At 33.0% G+C, this 23355-nt stretch overlaps 1 protein-coding gene across 2 annotated transcripts; it reads left to right on the top strand.

Moving 5' to 3' along the window:
* The first annotated feature begins 267 nt into the window (after positions 1–267).
* On the top strand, positions 268–14287 carry Pex14 (peroxisomal biogenesis factor 14). 2 transcript variants are annotated; one of them, XM_085944155.1, is made up of 5 exons: positions 268–386; positions 677–949; positions 5888–6126; positions 11974–12207; positions 14057–14287. In XM_085944155.1, exons 1-5 carry the CDS (start codon positions 342–344, stop codon positions 14061–14063), a joined length of 798 nt encoding a protein of 265 aa, XP_085800281.1. In that variant the 5' UTR covers positions 268–341; the 3' UTR covers positions 14064–14287. The 2 variants fall into 2 exon arrangements, with proteins under 2 accessions (XP_085800281.1, XP_085800283.1); XM_085944157.1 differs by lacking the exon at positions 14057–14287 and having other exon boundaries at positions 11974–12211.
* Positions 14288–23355: the final 9068 nt, after the last annotated feature.

The raw sequence follows: 23355 nt of genomic DNA, 5'->3' as shown, positions 1-23355 counted from the left end.
AATCTCATGAACACTGTCCAACCGATTTGCTTATAAACTTTATTCGAAATGTACAGTTTTCATTATGTAGGTATGTTAACTGTTTATGTATAAAAATATTTCTAGTCACCTATCTATGTATTTAAATCTTAAACAAATAATGATAACGGGTAAAAAAATATTTATTTATTTATCAAAATTATAAATTCTGGAATTTATCTTTTATTAAAATGGAAAACTTTTTTTGAGTGCTGCCATTCTCGTTTCTCAAATTCGCATTCTGATCAAATGTCAATTTCGTAGGTGTTGTGTTCAGTTTGATAGGCTTCTGCCGAGTTTCTAATTTTTTAGTAAATACAGTTATGGCTTCGAATACGAGCTCCTTTACAACGTTAAGAGAAGATCTTGTAAGTATTTATGATTTCAATGTAATTATTATATTTGTATATCGTATAAAAAAATGTGTACTGAATAAATTTTTTTTGGAGGCCTACCTGTTCGTTGACTTTACAATTTTTTGTTTTAAGTTGTTTTTTCTGTCTACCAACGTAGGACTTTGCACTACATTGCACAAAAAACAGACTGATTAGCATGTGCTTGCGCTACAACACTCAATGATTGTGTATTCAAAGTTCTATAATATTATACCTGGAAATTAATAATTTGGAGTCAAATTAAAATGACAAGGTCTTTGCAGATATCCACAGCTGTCACATTTCTCTCCAATCCAAAAATACAGCGATGCCCCTTGCAGCAGAAGGAAAGCTTTTTACGAAATAAAGGCTTGACTGACGATGAAATCAGAAAAGCCTTCGAGTTGGGGGCTTCCACCTTACTTAGTGTACCGACGGTAGCTGCCTCTTCAGAGCTATTATTGTACAGTCAATCGAGAACGTCGTGGTTTAGAGATGTCTTTCTATCAGTATTACTTTTTGGAGGGATGACATATGGAATTTATTGGATTTACAAGGTAAGCAACCAAGCATTGAATATATGAATAATAAATATTAATCAATAACAACCTTTGTCTTCAATCAACTTCCTCCTTTCTTAATCTTTTAGTTTCGTTGTAGGGCCTACTCTCAAGCGATGAATATGTTTATTAATAACACCGGATGTTTAAATCAAATACTTTTACACATTGATGATATTCATAAGATTAAGTTTAGTAATACATCCAAAACAAATGTTGAATGTCAGACAACTTCTACTCAGTTATCCTTCAAATTATAAATAAAAACAAATTGAATAACCAAATATATAAATGCATGTATTGCAATGCATTGGCTGAGTACGTCTGACTGCATAATATAATATATTAATTTAAGAAATGACAAACTATTCATTCATATTTTATCATACAAAATTGATTTATCTGTAATTATTTTAGCATTTTTTTAATGGAACACAATAGGTCTTGCGGTAATAGCAATGGCGAAGGGTGAAGGTAGGTTCTTAAGATCCGACATAAAAAGTGCACACTAAACTTTGTCAATCAAACTTAATTATTTTCATTGAACTAAGACGACAATTTGCAGATAATTGTCCTTGTGAGGACCAGCTTTAAGAAATCCTGAAGGTGAAGATGTTAGCATGTTGATTTATCATTGTCATTTGTAGATATGAGAATGCAGATTAATAAGTTAAATCGGAACATGAGTATACAATTATTTCACTACATCTTTTCAAATCGAGAAATTGTTGTCTAAGTATGTCACCAAGGAAAATTATCAGAAAAGTGTATTTTTTTCAGAGATAATATCTCATTTTTAACGGCCCACATGCCCAACGTAGGTCAAAATGTAGATTTTATGGTATTTTCAACGCATTAGCCTGAACATTCCTTAAGGCGATACTTCAGTGAAACGGCAAATAATTTTCAACTATAGGTGCGACGAAATTTTGGACTCGCTAGCAGTCTGAGAGCAAACGTCGAGGTGTGAATACGTCAATTTGTTTCGTGATGACGACGTACAACATATCAAGAAAACAATGATTCGAAAAAATTCAATAATCACACGAATATCTGATGAATTAGACATTTTTCCATTCTTATGAATGACTTCTTTTTTTAAATAAAACAAGACTATAAGTAAATATTTTAAATAACATGTATGTATTAATTTTTTCTTTGGTGGTAATTTTTGTTGTTGAAATTGGATACATCCGAATTATGCGCAGTCAGTCAATCTAGATACCTAATGTCTCTACATATACAACATTTCTTACATCCTTACAGAAAATATGCAATTCATTAAAAACTAAAAATTATTTATTTTTTGACTTGTCATCAGTTCTATATACCGCTGTGGGTTTTGGCTTCTTCCTGGAATCATCTTCATTTCTCTCTGTCTGCCACACCACTGATTTAATCCCAAGATGTCTTTTTCCTTCACTGTCTCAGTTTGGATTGAGTAGCTTACGATAGTAATATTTATTTGGCTGTCCCAAATATCAACCATTTAACGTTAAGCCAACAATCTTTTTTGTTTCACAACACAGCAGCTAATTGACCACTCAAAATCACATTTGAGAGGTTTTTTTAAGCGGTAATTAAAAATTTTCTCTGTAGCAGTAATTTTCAAATCATTTTTCTAGCTTCTCCAATTATTAACAAATCAAAAGTTTCGCTAACGGAATCAGACGAAAAGGTTTTTTTCCATGTCAATCAATTTGCAGTCTGTTTATCTAAATTACAATGAAAATTTGAATAAAAAAATGAATCTCAAGGACAGCACCAAAAAAAGATGGACTATCCTCTGAAATGAATGTTAATTGTCACCATAGTGACAAAAGAAAGAGCAGTTTATATTTTTTATTACACGAAAAAAGTGTTCTTCTTCCACGGCGCTACATCCCGGGGTGGGATTTGGCCTCCTCCACAACCGCTCTCCACTCACTCCGGTCTCTCGCCACACTTCTCCAGTTACCGGGTCTTCCTATATGAAGCCAGTCCACTTCTACGGCGTCAGCCCATCTCCTTCTTGGACGGCCTCTGGGTCTCTTCCGTTGGGGTAGCCACTTCGTCATGATCCTTGGCGCTCTAACTTCAGGCATTCTCTCCACATGTCCCGCCCATCGTAGTCTTTGGGACTTACAGTATCTTATGATTGTTTGCTGTTCAATCAGCTCTTCCTACTCTTGGTTCATTTTTATTCTGTAGTTCCCATTTTCCAACGTGGGTCCAAAGATTTTGCGGAGTATTTTGCGCTCGAAGACAGCTAATTTGGTTTCCTTGTTTTGAGTTAAGCACCAAGTCTCACAGCCATTGGCCTTATAATTGTTTTATAAATTAGAAGCCGAAAAAAGTGTATGTGCGATTATTTTGTGGATTAAATTAAGATTGCCTGGAATTATTTATCATTTTTTTTTGGCGAAAAAAGTTTATCCCATGTAGAAAATTATATTAAATACCTTTTTCTGTCGGCGGAGATGCTTTTTGATCCAATAATTGTTATTTTAAAATTTTGATATTTTCTTACATTTCGATGCATCATTATCACACACTAAGGTTAGGTTAGGTTAGATTATGTTTGGATAGTTTAGGCTAGGTTAGTGTCACCTCCTGTCAAGTGCGAGAGCGAGAAGATGCATTCTCCTTCTTGCTCAGTATGCAAGCTGAGGGCTTCGTCTGTTTGGGACTTTGGGAGTGATCAAAATAAACACCTCGGAATGGCAATCGAAAATGGCGAGTTTTATTTAAATTATACCGGTTACTACTACATTTTTATACAATTTTATATCTGCTTTTGCAGAGGGTTAAGATTGACACTGTTTACAGTTTGCTTGGCTAGAAGATTCTCCCACCCCAAAAATCTTTCACACTTCCGACAACGCTGCCGGCGATAAGCGTTACCCCTTCCCCTCCGTGCAAGCTCACACACCAACGACGACGTACAAAAACAACGTTGCCGGATATTTTTTCAATGGCGTACGGACAAAATATGGAAATTGTTTTAAATAGACTTAGATAGAATGTTTTTTAAATAAAAAATATTTCAGATGATATATTGAAGGTTATTGAAGATTATAATATCAAAAATTGGTCTGTCTCGTAATCGACCCCTATTCATATTACTATGAGTCCGCTCGAAGATGGTTCCGGCCACTCTAGACCTCCAGAGGAGACATACCGCAATTGGTGACAATTTGGGGGTGTGACATTAGGTTGGGTTTGGTCTAAAAAGAAAGTTATAAAAAGTCATGCAGTCATCTGCTGCACCCATTACCTTATTTTTATTTTGAACAGACTGCAGCGCCTTTGAGAATAATTGCTCTCCATCAATCTAAGTGAAAGTTAGCAGTAGAAATCCCTGCTCAATCAGAAATGTCATAATATTGTTTTTCAATCAATGTGTGTATTTAAAGCCAAGATATCAATATTTTCCCCTTTTTCCTCTCTTTCCATCTCCTGAAGACAGCTTGAGGAAAATATTAAACTTCTCATAAAAATGTCTTGGAATAATATGAATACGTGTATTAAATAAGGCTCTAAGTACCAAAAAGTAGTATTGCCTGTAGTTACAAAATACCGAGTCATTGCAGTAAAATTTCATGAAGCAGACCTTTTGAAAAATGTAGTTTTACAGTGTGAATCAATCACGGCAGCTTCTATAATTTTAGGTATTAAGAACTCGCAAGTGTCAACAACACACCATCGTCAGCTATTTTATATTGATTGCCGTTGACCACTGCAGTGCTACTTACAACAGTATAAATAAAATCCAACGGACTTACAACGTCGACAGGTTTAATTATTTTGCTGTATTTTTTTGACTTACTTGAGACACTTAGACTATAGTTGAAGTTATTGGCGTTGGTATGTAGAACATTTTTCTATAGAAATGTCAGTTTTTATATTTTTGGTACTTGGCGCATTAATTAATACACGTATTCATATAGTGTCATCAAATATTACAAAAATAAAAATACCTTGTAGTAGTCCAATGTATTACAATGTACGTACAGACATGCATAAAAACATTTGTAATTGGTTTGTTGTTAAATTTGTTAGGTTAATTTACGGCCTTCAAAAGGGTTACTCAGTATCACGATTGTTAAAGTAAAAAAAAATTATATATTAACTTTAGTTTGCTGGGATTTTTCATCTACTCATTTGAACTTTTGAAACTGGTTTTTTGACAATTACTCAATCATATCTTTTATTTTGAAAGAAACTTTTCCAAATGAAGTATTCTACCAAAAGGTTGTCTAAATTAAAACCTGTTTTAGTTTGATTTGTTGAATTTCTCTGTTTTGCATTTACATGCGACTATCAGTGGGATTGAATATTATAAAATCATATTGTATCATTGATTTATGTAATATGTGATCTATGATTAGGTATCTATTATTAGCCTATGGCGAAGGCTGCTTGTTGGAAGGAGAAAGACAATTCTTAACAGATATGAATGATATAATATTTTTACTGATCAACACACACTACATAATAATATACTATATTTTATACTGTTTTAAATAAAATTACTTTGTTTTTAAATGCCATGTTGTGAACATTTTGAATTTGTAATTTGAAAATTTAATAATTAATAAATTTTGAATCTGAACATACAAAATTTTAAATACTCAGACAATACAAAATTTATATAAATAAACTTACATGACTTGACATGACAAGCTTGAAATCAAGTCCTCAGTCACTTTGAAAAAAGAAAATAAGCTTACATACTCATTGTGTTTGCGTGCCATGCTATATCTTACACTAGCGACGCTGTCTCTCTTTGTAAACATTTGCTGCACTGACAAAGTTGAAGTGTGCACTATTTATGTCAGATCTCCACAGCCTACCACCACTCTTTGCCACTGCTGTTTATAATCACTGTCTTGTAAGTTGCAATTTTTGTCTCTGCAAAAAATATTATAATAATTCTAATATGTTGTATTTCAGAAATGGTTTGAATCATTGCTCTTCGGGGACAAGCCCAAGAAGAAAACAGTAGACGAGAGACTGTTGGATTTGAAAAAGTCCATGGAGGGTTTGATGTCAGATCTGAAGGAAGAAATAGTAACGGTGCGATCAGAAGTGGATCGGCTGAGCAATCTCCAAGTTTCCAATTCTGCGACGAGAGGACAGATCGACAGTCTAAAATCTGACATCGCCTCGGTCAAAGGCATTTTATTAAACAGGTAATTGAAACGATTTTAACTGAATTTAACCGTCACTACACAACTCAATTGAACACATAAAACTACCAACTATTTTAACAATGAGAAGAACAGGAAAGGACTGATTTTAACATCTAGAAATCAACCATTACACCTTTATAGTAGTTCTCAAACTGAATTTTAGCTTTCAAAATTAGCATTTATATAAAAATAAAATGCAAAGTAATAGCTTGTCCGAAAACTTGTACATATGCAGTTTGCCGTATCACACTTCACCGTGATATGTTATATCGGATATATATGGTCTTATATTAAAGACTAGCCAACCTCTTTGGGTCGTATAGTACTGACATAAAATTCATGTCTAAATAAAACACGATTCTTGTCAGTTGACACTTTACAGAAAGCCAGCAGCAAACAAATTTTGAAAATAACCGATATACCTACTGGATTTTTTGTTGGGTTAGGTTAGGTTAGGTTTTCATTCTTGAATTCATAAATTTTGCCAAAATCGGCTATGAAAATTGAATTAATGTTCATATTGAATCTAATAAAATTTGTGACCGTATAGTATACGGTCATCTCTTTCCGATAAGAAAACTCACAGCGAACTGTGCCACGGTGAAATGTTTTACGTACAATTTACATGTAACCCAATTATAGATAGACAGACAATAAAGATATGTTGATAAGTAGGGTCATTCCAATATAATACTTAACTCCAAAATCAACAAGAAAGTGATTATTATTCCACACAAATGTATTCCAAGATTTTATTATCTTGCGTTATGAAATGCCAGGCATGTCTTCTGGTGCGGGCCTCAATACCCACAGTGCCTGGATACAGCGAGATATAACACAAGATCTTGAGATGAGGAGGTTTGGAAAATTGATACTGTCATCACGATACCAACGCCACCGCGCCGCGCCTCGAGTCAAGTCACATGCTCGCAGGCTGTCAAATAAATGTCATTGCTTACGCGAAATATTTTTTATCTGGCAAGTACACATATTGTTTTTCAATTTGTGTGTGAGTCAGGGTATGGACCTAATAGGTTGAGCAAGTGGCTGACATCCATTTCTCGTAAAAAAACAAAATCTGTTAATACAAACCTCTACTCTGTGTAGGCCCATATGATCCTATTAGGATCGGACATGGTCAAAAAAAAAAATGTCAATGTGACATGATAAAAAATGCAATTTAGTTAAACGCCTTATATGTACAGTATTATTTTGGATCAAAAAAATAACGGGAAAGTGTTGTCGTGTTAACTAGTTGGAATAGCCCTGCAGAGCAGAATAATTTTTCAGAATTTCACCACCTTGGTAGGTACTGACATACCTATTCCACATTATTTGTAAATTTCAGATACATCATGGTGATAGTTTGCAAAATACCTTATCAAAAATAACCAAAACATTGTTAAATAATTATAAGATAAAAAGAACTTTTTATATACCACGTTTTTAAATTTTCTGTTGAATCATATAAACTTGACAATTCTATGTATTAATAATTTAGGACAAATAGGGCAATTGTCAACAAATCATTTTTTTGCTATTTTGCAACAAACAAATATAGAATGCTGAAATGTCATTTTGATTTCCACAGTAACGCATGTATATATTAATAATTTAGTTGCTAGGACCACCCCCTTAGCAACCAATAATAGTGGATTGGATTACGGATTTCTTCCGAAATAACTTTTCATACAAAACAGAATTAACTGAAAATGAATTCAATTCTGCTTAACCTTTTCCACTCGAATTTTTTTTTATAGGTACATACCACCCACTCGAGACTTTTTCCCGCACAAAGCATAATTTCAATATAAAACATTTAATTGGTGAAAAAAATGTAAAAAAAAAATTTTTTTTTTTTATTCTGTAAAATAAATTTATAATGAATATACTGTACTTATTTTTAGTTTATTTATAATTCTTGATTGTGTGGTATTTCACAAAGCAATCTCCAATATGTAATCCTGGCTTATCACAGAATCGTAATGAAATAGCGGTATGTAGAGAACTGGCTATAAAGTGTAAATCGTCCATTATGACTGTAAATATGATACAAATGAATTGCCTTCAAATACACTTGTAATATAAGCGGCTGTCTCGTAAATTTCCTAAATTAGTTTCGGGCTCATAACAACTCATTCCCAGTGCGGTACACATTATCAAAAGATTTCTCAAAAAATAATAAATCGATACGTAATAATTTTCATTTGACTCATTAGAGTATTTCACATTATATAGGTTCCGAATCGGCATAATATACTAGTAAGTATTGTCATCAAAAACAGTATTCAAATATAAAACTGTAAACTATACGAGACGCCCCTGCGCAAGCGAGAACCAATAAAAAATATAAACACACTTCAAAATCATGCGTGACAAACACTTCACTCTAGTCTGGGAACGTTCAATAAATAAAATTTATGTGACAAAAAAACATTGCTTTCAAGCGACGACCTACGAATAAAAAAAGAGAAGATTCCGATAAAAATACTATGTTGAAATTAGGCACGCAGTATTCTTTTGCCGACTTCTTTCTCAGATAAATGTAATAACCTATTATTATTCATTCTAACTTGATTGAAATCGCATTATAAAAATTTCTGAAAATATTACAAAAAATGACTTTATAGGCGATGCCGCCGCTACGGCGGCACTCGAGTAATACGGGAAACTTCTAATGCCGCCGATATGGCGGCACTCGAGTGTTAAGGGTTAAAGATGGCTTAACGCGGCACCTGCCTCAAAAATCGTATGACGCACCATAACTATGCATGAATTTCATTATCGTCTTTGTTCTATACTAAAAAAAGCAATAAAAAATATGTCACAGCTCCAGTCGAGAACCCAAAGCCATTAAGATAATTTCGACACACTAAAAAACCGTAATAAATCAGTTATAATATCAGAAACACTCGAACAAACGAATGCTATCCAAATTTGAAAGAACTTACCGCAAGACGCCATTTTGTAGCCAATAGTTAGAGCTCTGCGCGGTGTGTTCGACACTTGTGCATTACGTTCCCACGAATTGGTGTTACTAATTTTCAAGTGCATATCGATAAATCACATATTAATGTCTTCGGGTTGAGTCGTAAACAAATATAAAGGGGACCCTTTTAATATATTTAAACTACACAAACACTTAACTTATTGAATATTATTGATAAATTAACACAAACTCACATATTACAAAAAAACAAATACAATAATAAACCTATTTTAAAATTCTTTTGATGTGTGATATATTTTAAAACAAGGTGACAGACATAACGCAACATCACACGTTGGGCACATATAGCGAGAGAGTTTTGTTTTTTTCGGGTTTTTTTTAGAATTCCCGCATACGAAACATCTTCTTCTAGGCTTATCGGTATTTTCTGTCGGTAAAATGTATTCTGGCAAATGTCCCGTTGCACTTTTGGGCAATAAACGTACGGGATTATCGCTAGTTGACGCTGTCGGCTTGGGCAGGGGTGCATTTGAAATTCTCACACAATATTTGTCCACTAGTTGTTTTATTACACAGAGTTGAAAATCGCCCAATGTTTTTTTGTCACATTTAATAAATTTATATAAATAAAAAGCATTTAATAAATATAAGTCGATCATGTGGAATGCGACCTTTTTATACCACTTGATCGAATTTCTCATACACGACAAGTTGCTAAGCATCATGTCGGACTTATCTACCGTACCCATATTTTTGTTATAATCTATAACACATTTTGGTTTTTCAATGTTTTCGCCAGTTCTATAGTTCACTTTTCCCGTTGGTCCAAATGATGCATCGTGGAGGGTGGATAGCATGTGAACATCCCTCCTATCGTGCCATTTCAGAGCCAAAAGTGGACTATTGTATTTAGCCTCGGTATCTCCCTTTTTCAGTTTGCTGAACTCTGGCATATCTTTACGATTTTTTCTCACTGTACCGCAAGCATTCGTTTTGTGAGAGTGAAGGTATTTAAAGAGCGCCGGACTCGAATACCAGTTATCACACCATAAGGTGTGACCTTTCCCGATATAGTCTTTCATTAGCGTTGTCACTACTGCACCGGAAATACCGAGATTTTCATTGTCTTGTATGTCAGTCCCTTCCCCACAATAAATTATTAAGTCAATAATATACCCTGTCATTACGTCACACATCACAAACATTTTTATTCCAAATCGATGTCTTTTGGAAGGAATGAATTGTTTAAAAATTAATCTACCCTTAAACAAGATTATGCTCTCATCTATGCAAAGATTCTGATACGGTATCATCGTTTCCCTAAAAAATGTTCTTGTGTGTTCTAACAGTAATCTAATTTTAGCTAGTCTATCATTTGAGGCGGTCACACTAGGATCAGAAAAATGAAGCATTTGTAAAATAAGTTGGTATCGATATCTAGCCATTATTTTCCCAAAAATGTCTGCATGCAGGTAAGGATCGGTACTCCAATGTTCCTCTATCGACGTGTGCTTATTTCGAGTCATCAGCATTGATACGGCAAAAAATATATACAACTCCGGCACTGACGTGTCTGTCCAATTGTGTGACCGCGATTTCGGTCCGAGGTCTCCCGCACTGTACGAATGGTTAAAAAATGTATTCGTTTGTTTCACTATTTCCGACATTATATTTTTATTCAAAAAATGTTCAAAGAAAAGACATTCGGGAGAGGATTCGTTCAAGTCGTTCGATGTCACGCCAGATCGACAATCATTGAATTCGTGAACTATTGGAATATACGGGCCAGTTCTCCACGACCGCAAAAATTCAATTGGCTCGTCAGAGTCCGTATCGTCGACGTCATGATCAGTCTCATGCTGTTCCAATTCCTCTTCCGACATATCATAATCTGAGTCCAATTCCTCATTAGTACGCACATTTTCTTCCTCCATATTTACGCACTATAAAACTATGAAATGTTTTTAAAATGTTTAACTACAGTATTAGGGAACGCCAAATCACAGAAACCATTAAACTCACACACAATAGTTATTGATATCAGTATTAATTTTCAAATTCACTAAAATGGGACATGGTAGACAGTACAAAAAGTATTTTAAAAATCGCGTTAAAATAAAATCATATGTTCAATAGTTAATCATGCCAGTTTTAATGTGATAAGTACACCAGACAGCAAAAAAAGTATTTATCAACGATTGCGGTAAATATTCAACTTATATGCGATAAATACAATCCCGCGCAATGGCCCGCTCGGTTGAAAGTCTGTCGTATACTGCGCAGTCGCGGCGCGCAATTCAAACTGATTTCTGTCGACCGGCAAAACTTGGCCGTACGAATTGGTTCGAAACTTTGGTGATTATTTTATATTTAGAACCAATGCTTTTAAAATATGTCATAGGTGGCAGGAGAAGGACAAATCAGGCCAAATTTACGTGAAAAAATCAGTCCCGTATGATAAATATGGAAGCGGTGACATCGATTTATACACATGCGCATTGCGAAATTTGCCTGATTTGTACAAGGTGTGTGACATCGGCGCCGGCCGGGTTAAAGATGGCAAAGGTATTAAAAGAATGCATTGGCATCGTGTTCTGATATATTCTAAAAGTTTCAAATGTCCAGCTAGTCGTGAAGTTAGTTAAAAATCGATTGCTAGATTTGTACTGGATAAACAACCACCGGACAAACAAGAATACGAGCTAAGAAAAACGTGGTAAAATAGAAAACTGCTCAGTTTGAAGAAGAGACCAGCATGATTGAGGTGTTAATAAGGTGTGACTGAACCAAATTTAATATTGAATATTCACTTTTGATGTAAGAGGCTGCTCTCTCGTCACCTAATTCGTAACTAAAGTTGTATAAATTTTATCCTAATCAGTTAACTCTTGTTGCAGGAATCAATTTCCGTCATTAGGCATCCGAGCCGAGCCCCCTTCCATTCCTGCGTGGCAACTTCAGAGTGCGGTCCACCTGCAAGAAAGTCCGCCGCAGATCGGCCTCGACAAAGATCATAAAGAACATGACGACGACCTTATGCGGGGGCGCGGGGAGCGGAGCGAATCGGGGGGCTCCAATTCCAGCGAAGGGGAAGTCGTCACCAAAAACAGTGATAGCAGTTTAGAAATAATGTAAGAATATTTTAATAGTTTTCTTATTGACCTGTTATACGTCCCCCTGTTTTGCAATCCACATAATGGAACCAATAAGGTTATATATATAAGGAATACTTGGCGAAATTTCATTGAGAGTCCTTTGGGTTTTCTGAGTGTACTTGATATATATAATATCAAAGTATAATAGTCACTCTATAATGTCTTTTCAATATGTTATTTCAAAAAGACATAATATTAGGTATGTATTTATCAGTGGCGAAGACTCTATATACTAGGCGATTATTTAAAGCCTACCTTCTTAATAAAAATGATTTTTAAAAACCTATTAACGTATTTGAATAATAATTTCATTATTATATGTTCCACAAAAAAATATAATTTGCCAACAACATCTGCCTGTGGATGCATTATAAATTGATCGTCGATTCGGTCAATCAGATGAAACATAGCAACGAACTTTACAAACACAATCTAACAAAGCCAAGGCTTCAAGTAATTTGGTACATTTCATGCATACATCACATATAAACGATTATACAAGTATTTTAAAAAACACATGCAAACAATGTCAAAACTTGAGGATTTAGGTATGTAAGCCTAACATGTTTTGTATTGTATATTCTTATTTTTTTTCGCTCTGGCTCTGATCTGAAATGGTTACTTTCACTAAGCGCTGAACTACTGACACAGTAGAATTTTCTAGCCCAAGTTTTTATATCTATTTTAGTGCTTGTTGTCTTTTTTTGTGGAATATCTATCTAAAAAGGTAAAATATAATATTTTTTGTTCAGTAAAATACTGAAGATTAACAAAATTCAAATTCATCTCCTGTAAATATGGCTGTCCTAAGACTTTCAGTTACCTACCACAGCCTATTTACCTTCACAGGCACTCATCGCCACTGGTATTTAGTTGATTGGTTAACCACAGGAAATTTATTAGAAATACATGGTAAAAATAATATGTCTCCAACATCTACTTGATAAATTTAACATATGTGTAAATACGTTTTTTTCACCTATGGAACTGTAAATTGAGTTGCATTAATCAATACAATTTAATTGGCTAATAACACTTGTGAAGTTTTTGGAGGAAAACAAACTAATCTGTTCAGGATGTAGGGGCTATGACTGTGGCTATAATTATTGGTGAGATATTCACTTTGAGACCTGTCATATCTGCTAGCTATCCTAATGGGCTAGGACCTTAATTACATACAGTCGAACGTGGTTATTACGAGGAAGATGGGACCGACTGAATTTGCTCGTTATAGGCATTACTCGTTATATAACATTTTTCACACCACGTTCTATTTAAGCATAGAACATAAAAAATCTGAAAACCATCGTAAAAATCCCCGAAACAAGCATGGCATTCATAAACTACAAAAGAAGTTGTTTAATGTAATGAAGTGCTGAGCCGCCGGCGCTGGTAGGTAGCTACTGACTTTACAAAGCTTGGATTTTTTACATGCAATTTCAACCATATGCGTCGATACTTTTTCAATGTTGTCGGCGAAAACACCAATTAGGTACTTGGGCACTTATCTAGTGTCATAAACGTAATCCGATCCCGGTCTAGTTAACTGCCCAGTCGGATTTTATTGCTTAGGGTCGAAAATGTTGTTTTTAAACGATCGACACATTTACAGTTTTGCTCGGTATATCCGAGAAGTCGCTCGTTATAAAAGTGAATAAATGTATGGAGAAAATCAAAAACTAAAACATCAACGAATGTTTCCTCACTACATCCGAGATCTCACTATTTCCGTGATCGTAATAACCAAGTTCGACTGCATTTTGATCTTCTGCATTATCGCATTTTTTAAAAATAAATAATGTGTTTCTTCTTCCTTTCTTTGCAGCACATAATTAGTTGGAGTGTTGGTGAAAATTATATTTTAATAAGGTAAGCCATTATGACATGTTTACCAAGTGGATGTGTGGACAATACCTCATCGATTGAGTGATGTTTTATTATGTAGATAATAATAATATTATATTGTAATTGTTTTGGAATCGACAGGTCTTGAATTAACCTTTTTATATTATAATGTTTTGGGTCTCGGAGATTGAAATTTAAATTAATTGTAATTAATAATATATATAAAAGAAAATATATTAATAAACAGCGGCGGCTCGTAATCACAGAAGTGGGGCCAAATATTTTTTATTTTATTTTTAATATTATAAAACGCGTTATATTATAATCTTGATTTTCCAAATTTCATCTTTTTTTATAATAAATATTCTCAGGCCTTTTTACAACTTCATCCGTTTTAGTTACATTGTAAAATGTGCCCAATTTAAAATAAATTTGGGTCTGGTATACATATTTGATCACGATGCCGTAAAAACTAACCTTTGCCGTAAGCATAGACACCTAAACTTTTTAGGCGACCATAGACAATGCACATTAGTCATATTAGAATGAATTAAATTAAGAAATATAAACAGTGATGACAGCATTGTTTCAGATATTTTTTTTATCCACTATGAATAATTCTTGATATTATTAAAATAATTATAGTACACATATTTTATTGTTAATTCATTCTGAATAATAAAATTATTTGGAATAATCCTACGAATAAAAAAAGACAGGAAGGAAAATATTGATTCATCACAGTAAAAAAACTGGCAACCAAATTCGCCATTTTGGAAAGCGACAATTTTGTGTGAACAAATGTCTGTACGTGTGCAGTAAACTTGGTATGTTTGTAATTTTGTGTATCACGCAATGTCGGCCATATTTGCCAGCCTTTCTGATTGCCGTGATTTGTGCACATGTTCCTTCCTGTCTTTTTTTATTCATAAGAATTATCAAACACATCATTCACTGTTATATATTAATATTGTTTAAAACATATGTTTTTGTGCATTGTTTACGCTACGTCAAATTCAGTTTTCTATGTTCCTGTCAAAAAATAGTGAATGTTTCTTATGGTACCGGGACCAGATATATACACCGGACACAAATTTTAATTTAAAATATTGAATTCAACAAATCTGCTTTTGTATGATAAGCCTATTTCGGTTGTAACACCATTATCAAGTCAAGTAAGTCTTGATAATGATGTTACAACCGATATATTGACTAAATTTGTGGAATTTATTGTATTATAAATATTATACTAATGCAGTGTTAAAATATTTTTTTACACCCATAATTCGCTTGGGTTCAGAGTGAGTGGCCCTGAATGTGCGCTTTGGGAGGTTCAAAAAATTATTGTGTCACCGTATGGGCAATTTGATGATAGTTTTAATGCTATCATAATACTATGGGAAGTTAGTGTACAGAGGTGACAAAAATTTCGATTCAATTATCTTCAGTTTGTTAAAAAATAAATACCCCTAAAAAGAGCCGCCCCTGTAAATAGAAATCATGCAGTAATGTTTTGGAAGCCAAATGCTTCAGTTAATTCGTTGAGTCCTGTGAATATGGTGTTTTTTGAAATATTATAATTGTATAAATTAATATAAAAATGAAGAAATAAAATGTAAATAACAATGTTCCAGTAATGTTTTTTTTAGTTTTATCATTGTATAGGTAACTACCCAAAAATATTTTATTTCATGCAGTATGGGAATATTGAAACTACAAATAATAACAATTCACTGTTATAAATTAGTATTACAAGCATAATTTGAAACACCTCAGAAGCATACTTACATAGTAAAAAATATTTGCAGGGTACAGGATTTGAACCAGCATCCACATTTCAGGCAATGTGCTCTATCAATTAACAATACTACAAAAAAAGAATGGCCGTACTAGTTTATTGATATGCTCTATTCATGTCACTGCTAACTGCACTGATATACATGCTGTCATACTTTTCAAGCTATTCTTCTAATTTAGATCGGATTATTTAAAGTTTATTCATATATATAATATATCAATGAGTTTATTATATTCATTTCACTAAAAAAAATTATGAATATAAATAATATATTTAATAAATAGAATAACTAATTATTTTAAATTTACTCTTTGGGTGTTTGTCGAAAAAATAACTTATTAATGAGGTGACTAACCAGTACAATACTAATAATGCTGAAATATGTGTCCGAGGTGTTTCTCATACTCTGTTAATACTGACTATTATAATTTTTAATTTAAGTATTATATTATAACAATATATACTTTGATTCCTTGACAGCATCATGATTTCTCCAAATTTTAGTTTTCTGTCTGGAATCACTATAAAGGGTTGTAATACAAAAAAATTATCTGAACCTCTCATGTCAGTGATCACTGAGGTTCCATGACAAAACAGAACAGCGATAAATAGAACTATGACCTTTCAGGAAAAATATAACATTTAATATTGAAATTGTTGTATCTCTATTATGTTGATAGATTTTTAATAGCACAGATTTTCAATACGCCGTAAAAAAAGTCAATTTACACAATTTTTCCATTCCTAATCGCTGGAAAGCCTCAATTAAACAGGACTCAACTCGGTGTTGCTGGCAAGCTTAGGTATATCACGTTGTCCGATTCTGTGCCAAAGCGAACTTGTACGCCGCTTATCGTCAGGCATATAGGGCTGGGCATACAAAAAAAGGGAACTTGCTCGCCTGTTTTTGAAGACAGATTGCCAGTGCCAGGCGTTTGTTTTAAATATTTTAAAATCTCGAGCATGTAGTGACATCTATTGTGATGAAATTATTTCCAAATCACCATTAAATAATGCATTTTATAATCCGTCGCATATCTTGAATTTTCCCAAATTTTATCATTTAAGTGGTTTTACAGTATATGGTACCAACCTACAGTAAATCTAGCAGCTGCATAATTGCCAAAATGTCGGTTTTGTAAAAAATTGTATATATACCTATTTTCACTTTCACTTAAAAATTGAAAAATTTTAAAATATTTACATAATTATATTTCGTTTATAAACTCAAGTTTTAATTAATAAATAGATACGATAAAAATGAATGTTTTATTTTTCCCTGGCTGTTCTCTTTTGTCACTGTTCTGTTTTATCCGGTTGCCTGCATAATATTATGTTAAACTATTTTCATACAACCTTGCAATATTGAAACAGTGATTCGTGTATTGTAGAATATTTTTAATTTTATGGTTAGTGTTCGAAACGTGTTATTGAATGGTGTGTAAAAAGGATTTCAGTTGGGTGGATTGACAAATTTTTATTTGACAAATAAATGGTGATAACGAAAAAAACAATTTTACCTCAAATTTGTTTTATTTTACCTATTTACAGCGGTCATTTTGTTTGTATTCTATTTATACTGTACAAAATCAAGTACATCTTACACAAATTATAAAAAATAGCAAGAATTACACTCAATTTCAGGATATTAGATTAAAAAAAATGTTTACATAATTTCGTCAACTTGTCCAATTTGTGTTGACAAATGTACGAGGTGTATGGTCAAAATTTAAGAAATAAACGTACATATCGTATGCGTAATTACGCACAATATATTTTAATTATTGATGTAACGTCCAAAACCCACGTAGAGCATATTATTTCAATTTCAACATAAAAGATGTTAAAACCAACCACTTATGCTTGAAACGCAAAAAAGTCAGTTACAACCGAAATGTAGACTTTTCGATTTTTGAAAACATGCCTAAAATAACAGGTGGTAAGTTTTAAATTTAATAGACGTTTACATAACAATACCAAATGTTAACAAGACTAATAATTCAACAAGAATATAATTCAAACTAACTTTTCCATGAGGTATGAAATCAAATAAACCTATTTTTACATTGCGATAAAATACACATTGCACCCAAAGATATTGAAGAACACCTTCTTCTATATACATTGAGCAAAAGAATGACTTATAGTGACGTTGCAATGTACGTTCATTTGAAAAGAATTTCACACTTCTACTATGGAGATTATTTTCATTTGCTAATTTTCAAGTCTATCAATCAAGATGAATAGATAAGCAGTCGATGATACAACACTTCGGCATTATTATTTAGTTGAAAAATAACAATAAATTTTAAAAAGTAGCCATTGCCTGAGTTAGGAAATCGAAAATGCCAACTTTACAGTGTTAATATCTGTGCAAGTTTGCCAACTTAACCATGCTTCATTATTTCAGTAAAAGCTTTCAAATATCATGGTAGAAATAGTGTAAAACACTCTTATAGAATTCAAATTCTTTGAATGCACCTGAAGAATGAACAATGGAAAATTAGAGAAATTAAAAATCAACTAGAGATTAAACTGTGGTTTGAATAAAAAAATGTTATACAGTTTATGGTTATTGTAAGAGTACATACCGGTGTGTTGCTTGTGCACGGAAGAGAGGGTAAGGAATTATTCAAGATAGTAAACTGAATTTTGGAAACAGTGAAATCCATTAATTAATGTAAATAGACAGAATGGTATAAAATTGGTAGATTAGTGTTCTACCTCCTTCTTTCCTTCACATTTCAGACTTGTAGACGGTACACTTCAATAGATTATATCTTGAGAATGACCTCTGCAACGAGTCTCCAGGAAAGGAGGAAGAACACATGGTGACAAGCCATAAACCAAGATAACGTGAAAGTCTCAAGCAATATACAATAAATGGTAGACCATTTTCCATTACTAACATATCCTTTCATAGATCATTAAGTGTATAATAGTGAATTACATAATTTATTATTTGGGCAGTAAAATATTTTGAAAGTTTTAAAAGCTTAGCTTGATACATTAACAAAATTATATTACAAAATATGATTAACAAGATGCACAGGATTTTCCATTCTCTTGCTCACGACCCGGTAAATGGGTCAGTGAAATAATATTCCGGGTCCGAAAATCCAAATTACCTTTTACAAGATGGGCAGATGAAATAAATATTTATCGTGAAGATTTCTGTTTTAATTTGGACTGATAAAAATCAACACTATACTCGGTTGATTCTGTACCTACCAGTGGCGAGGGGTGGAGGTAGGCTGGATTCGACATAAATAGTGTACACTAAATATTTTTAGTCATATGTTTTCATTGAACTAAGAATACAACTTGCAGATGGTGCTGGTTAGTTTTGAAAATTCAATTAAATCCTGCCTAATCCAAACCATATGGTTTAGGTATGCTATGGGGATCTAACAAAAATGTGCACACTTTTTCAGTCGTATTTATTTGTTTTAGTTGAATTAAAAATAAATATTACAGATGGTGATAGTTAGTTTTTTCTAAATTCAATAAGCTTTGGCTAAGACAAGCCATAATAGTCAAAAAATATTCATTTATCTATAAAATAACTCAAATTATGTATCGTTTAATGGCATAATTTTATAGATAAACAAATATTTTTCGACTATTATATACTATGGCTTGGATTGGGCAGGGTTTAATTGAATTTTAAAAACTAACTAATACTATCTCTACATCGTAGTCTTAGTTCAATGAAAACAAATACGTTTAACTGACAAAGTTTCATATGTATTATTTATGACGGACCATAACAGCCTACCTCCACCCTTTGCCACTGGTACCTACATATTATGATAAACAAGTTGCCCACCACCATTTTATTTAACGGGAAACCCGTATCTTTCAAAACAAAGTAGCGCCGCAGGAGAAAAAGGTTTTATAATTACAAGTTTAACACTGATAAATTTTGGTACAATTAAAAATACCAATGAAATACTTAGGTGCAAATTTAGTATGTAATGAACTCTAAAGATTTTAAGGAGAATTTTAGTACCATATCCTTTCCTGATAGGTAGATGAACGCTTGCGTATTGATAATAACTGTAAACAAGTCCCAACTAAGCATTTATAACTAATTATAAAACACATAATAATATACATAAACAATGGAAATTTTTTGTAATAATTTCATACCATTTCTATGATACAGTATTTTTCTTTAATAATAGGAAACGTTGTAAAATGTTCTAATATAACAAAAAATTTAATAACATTATTTTTTTACACAACGACTAGTATTCCTTATTTAACCATCTTAAGAAGTGGACATAGACCAATAATAGTATTAGAATACTTTAACCATAATAGTAAATATTTTTGTTTTTTTTTTATATAAAACCAGGCTATTTCATTAATCTCGCACATACAGACAGGACGCAAGGACCATCTGAACAAATGTAAGTAATTTTATCGCCACATATCTATTAATACACATAGTTAACATTGGCGCAGATCAGAGGCAGGTTACGCTGTGGGATATGTGAAAATTTTAATAACACTAGTGAAATGTTGTATCGGAAATATATGGCCGTATATTAAAGACCGTCCAACCTATTTGGGTCGCATGTACTGACATAAAATTCATATCTAAATAAAATACGGTTCTTGTCAGTTTACACATTACAGAAAGCCAGCAACAAACAAATTTTGAAAATAGCCGTTGTACTGGATTATTCGTTAGCTTAGGTTAGGTTTTCATTCTTGAATTTTGCAAAATCAGCTATGAAAATTGAATTAATGTTCATATTGAATCTAATAAAATTGGAGACTGTATAGTACACAGTCATCTCTTTCCAATAAAAAAGCTCACGGCAAACTGTCCCACGGTGAAATGTTTTACGTACAATTTACACGTAACCAATTTTTATTGGATGCAATGTCACAATAATAGTTACGTTTCAATGTCTATTTTCTTCAGGCTATAACAAAATTTTAGCATTGCATACTGCTCTTCCCTTATCGCAGGCATTACACACAGAAATGACAGTCTGGCGCCAAACGTTTTGGCTTAGTGGCCATCCATAGACATAATATGTACTAAACTTATGATTTCTGTCATAAGCAACCGTCCCTGAAATATGTACCTTGACTGCTACTTCCTGCAATTTTTGTCTACATCTAGGTGTCATAGTGGACAGCAGGCCAAAGTTGCATGTGTTTTGTAGATATCGACTAAATCAAATACATCAGGCATGTCCAACTTCGGGTAGGACATGATCTACTATGCAGTATCAAAACTAGCAATGATGTACCACACTCTCCCATAGTCATACTTCAACTTGAAAAAACGTCATATCGTCAATGTTCTGGCAGAAGACACTAATTCGAAAAAATGAAATATTGAGTTAGTACCAAAATGTTCCTTATTTCAAACTTTACCGTCTGGAAACCGTCTTAATAAATAAACAGTCTTTATTTTAAAGTCATCCTTTTTACGATTCCTAATAAATGATAAACTCACATGATAGACCATTATTTCAAACATTTTAACAACTTCAAAGTCAAATTACTCAAAACTAGTATTCTCCAGTTAGTGTGTTCTGCCAGAACAGAGACGATATTATATTTGGCTGAGGATACTGAAGTGCTACAAATTAAACAACAGCACTTATCTTTTATCATCACAAAGAAATACTCAATTCGTCAAACTGCTGTACAAAGAGCTTACTTCGCGACGGCAAAGGGACACTACCAACCAGTTTAAATCAAAGGGATTCACATATTCTGCTGTGGCAGGCCGTGAGTGATGCGATACGACAAGGTCCTTGTGGTTTGAAAACAATTCTCACGTAAGCCGGTCAAAGAAATAAGAATGGTTGATGTCTCCCCTTCAAAATGAAATGAAATCATATTATATTAAAACTGAATCTACACACTTTTAAATTTGGGCTATGGTGCGATCGACGCATTGGACATGCCTGAATCAGATACAGTTTAAGAGTCGCAGTTGCCGCAAGTTTATATGTGCGAGGGGGCTTAATATGCATATTGTGAAAGAAAATTTATTAGACTTCAATAATGAAACAAAACCAAAGTAATTTAGTCAACCAAAGAGGTTCCATCAAGCGACAATTATATTACTCGCCAACATAATCACAAAGAGAGACGTGGGTAGAGTTCTGCAGAGGTGATTGATTATATTGTACTTATTAACTAAACCATGAAAGGTGTACAAAACTTATGTATATCATTTATTATACCTGTCGCGATATATTTTATATATATAGCGCGATATCAATGAATACTACGTCTGGTTCTTTCTTTTCAAATTGGTTAATTTAAATATACGCTGTTAATTAATCATTGTATGTAAATATGTACTAAGTTTATTTACACTTTTATAATGTAAGCATTTACATAAAGAAATACAATGTTATTTAAAAATATATTTAATTTTACATTCAACAGAAACAATAATAGTGTAAAAACATTTTCACTTTCTTAATACATCTGCATAATGTATTTTTTATTGAATATTTTCAAATGCAACATGGCCAGATATGATAATTTGGTACAAGTCGTAAATTTGAAAATACCCGATATACTGGATTATTTGTTAGTTTGGGTTGGTTTAGGTTTGGTTAGGTTAACCTAACAAATAATCCAGTATATCGGCTATTTTCAAAATATGTTTGCCGCTGTATTCCATATAACCGACTTGTACCCGATAATTTTTATTACAGAGGAATAAAAAAACAACAACTGATATTGTTTTAAGCAATGTATAAAAAAATTATAAACACACCCAACATGAATATGATGATTGCATTATTCGACCTACTAATAAAGGAACATACTAATCAATTAATTTATTATCGGTACATATATAGAGATAATTACTGTAGCCGAAAATTAGTGTTTCAAATAAGACATGTGTCTAAAAATTGGCAACACTTCTTGAACAATGCAATGTTTTGACTTCAATCCGTTTATGTACTTCTAATATAAAAATAATAAACACCGCACACGCAAACGAACCGCGTCTACGTTACGATGGGCATTTAAACATGCCCAAATTTAATTAAAAACAAAGCAAGCCAAAAAAACATTATTTACCACACCTAGATGCCCCGCTTGATCGACGAGATAGTTAAGTTCTGCAGAAGTGAATGGCAATGCATTCGACAGGACTGAGAAGAAGTATTGTAAACAGTATTGCTAATTTAATTTTCATAATTCATTTCTATGTTATACACAATGTAGTTGAGAATGGGTTTCTAACTTAATTTTAATAACAACCAAATTCCTCTTAGACTCAACGGTAGCATTTGAATAAACGTCGAAAATAGAGTAACCAATGAAATCAAATCCAGAGTAATCATCGTCTATAATAGTAGCACGCGTGCGTGCTACCTGTGCTGCTGAATGGCTGTGAGACATGGCATCTTACTAAGCTTCAAAGGTCTCGGCTTTTGAGCTTTGGGAATCAATGTCTCCGCCCAATCTTAGCAGTACATTGGTAC

The sequence above is a fragment of the Rhyacophila brunnea genome, unplaced genomic scaffold (genome assembly GCF_057557595.1).
Source record: "Rhyacophila brunnea isolate RB1 unplaced genomic scaffold, BYU_Rbru_1.0 scaffold_17, whole genome shotgun sequence".
NCBI lineage: Eukaryota > Metazoa > Arthropoda > Insecta > Trichoptera > Rhyacophilidae > Rhyacophila > Rhyacophila brunnea.
This window is presented reverse-complemented; position numbering and strand designations above follow the sequence as displayed.

Bases quoted from the DNA above. Each gene is read 5' to 3' on its own strand.
- Pex14 (XM_085944155.1), top strand. From the start codon at position 342: ATGGCTTCGAATACGAGCTCCTTTACAACGTTAAGAGAAGATCTT. The intron at 950-5,887 runs GTAAGCAACCAA...GTTGTATTTCAG, and splicing joins GAATTTATTGGATTTACAAG to AAATGGTTTGAATCATTGCT. The intron at 6,127-11,973 runs GTAATTGAAACG...CTCTTGTTGCAG, and splicing joins AAAGGCATTTTATTAAACAG to GAATCAATTTCCGTCATTAG.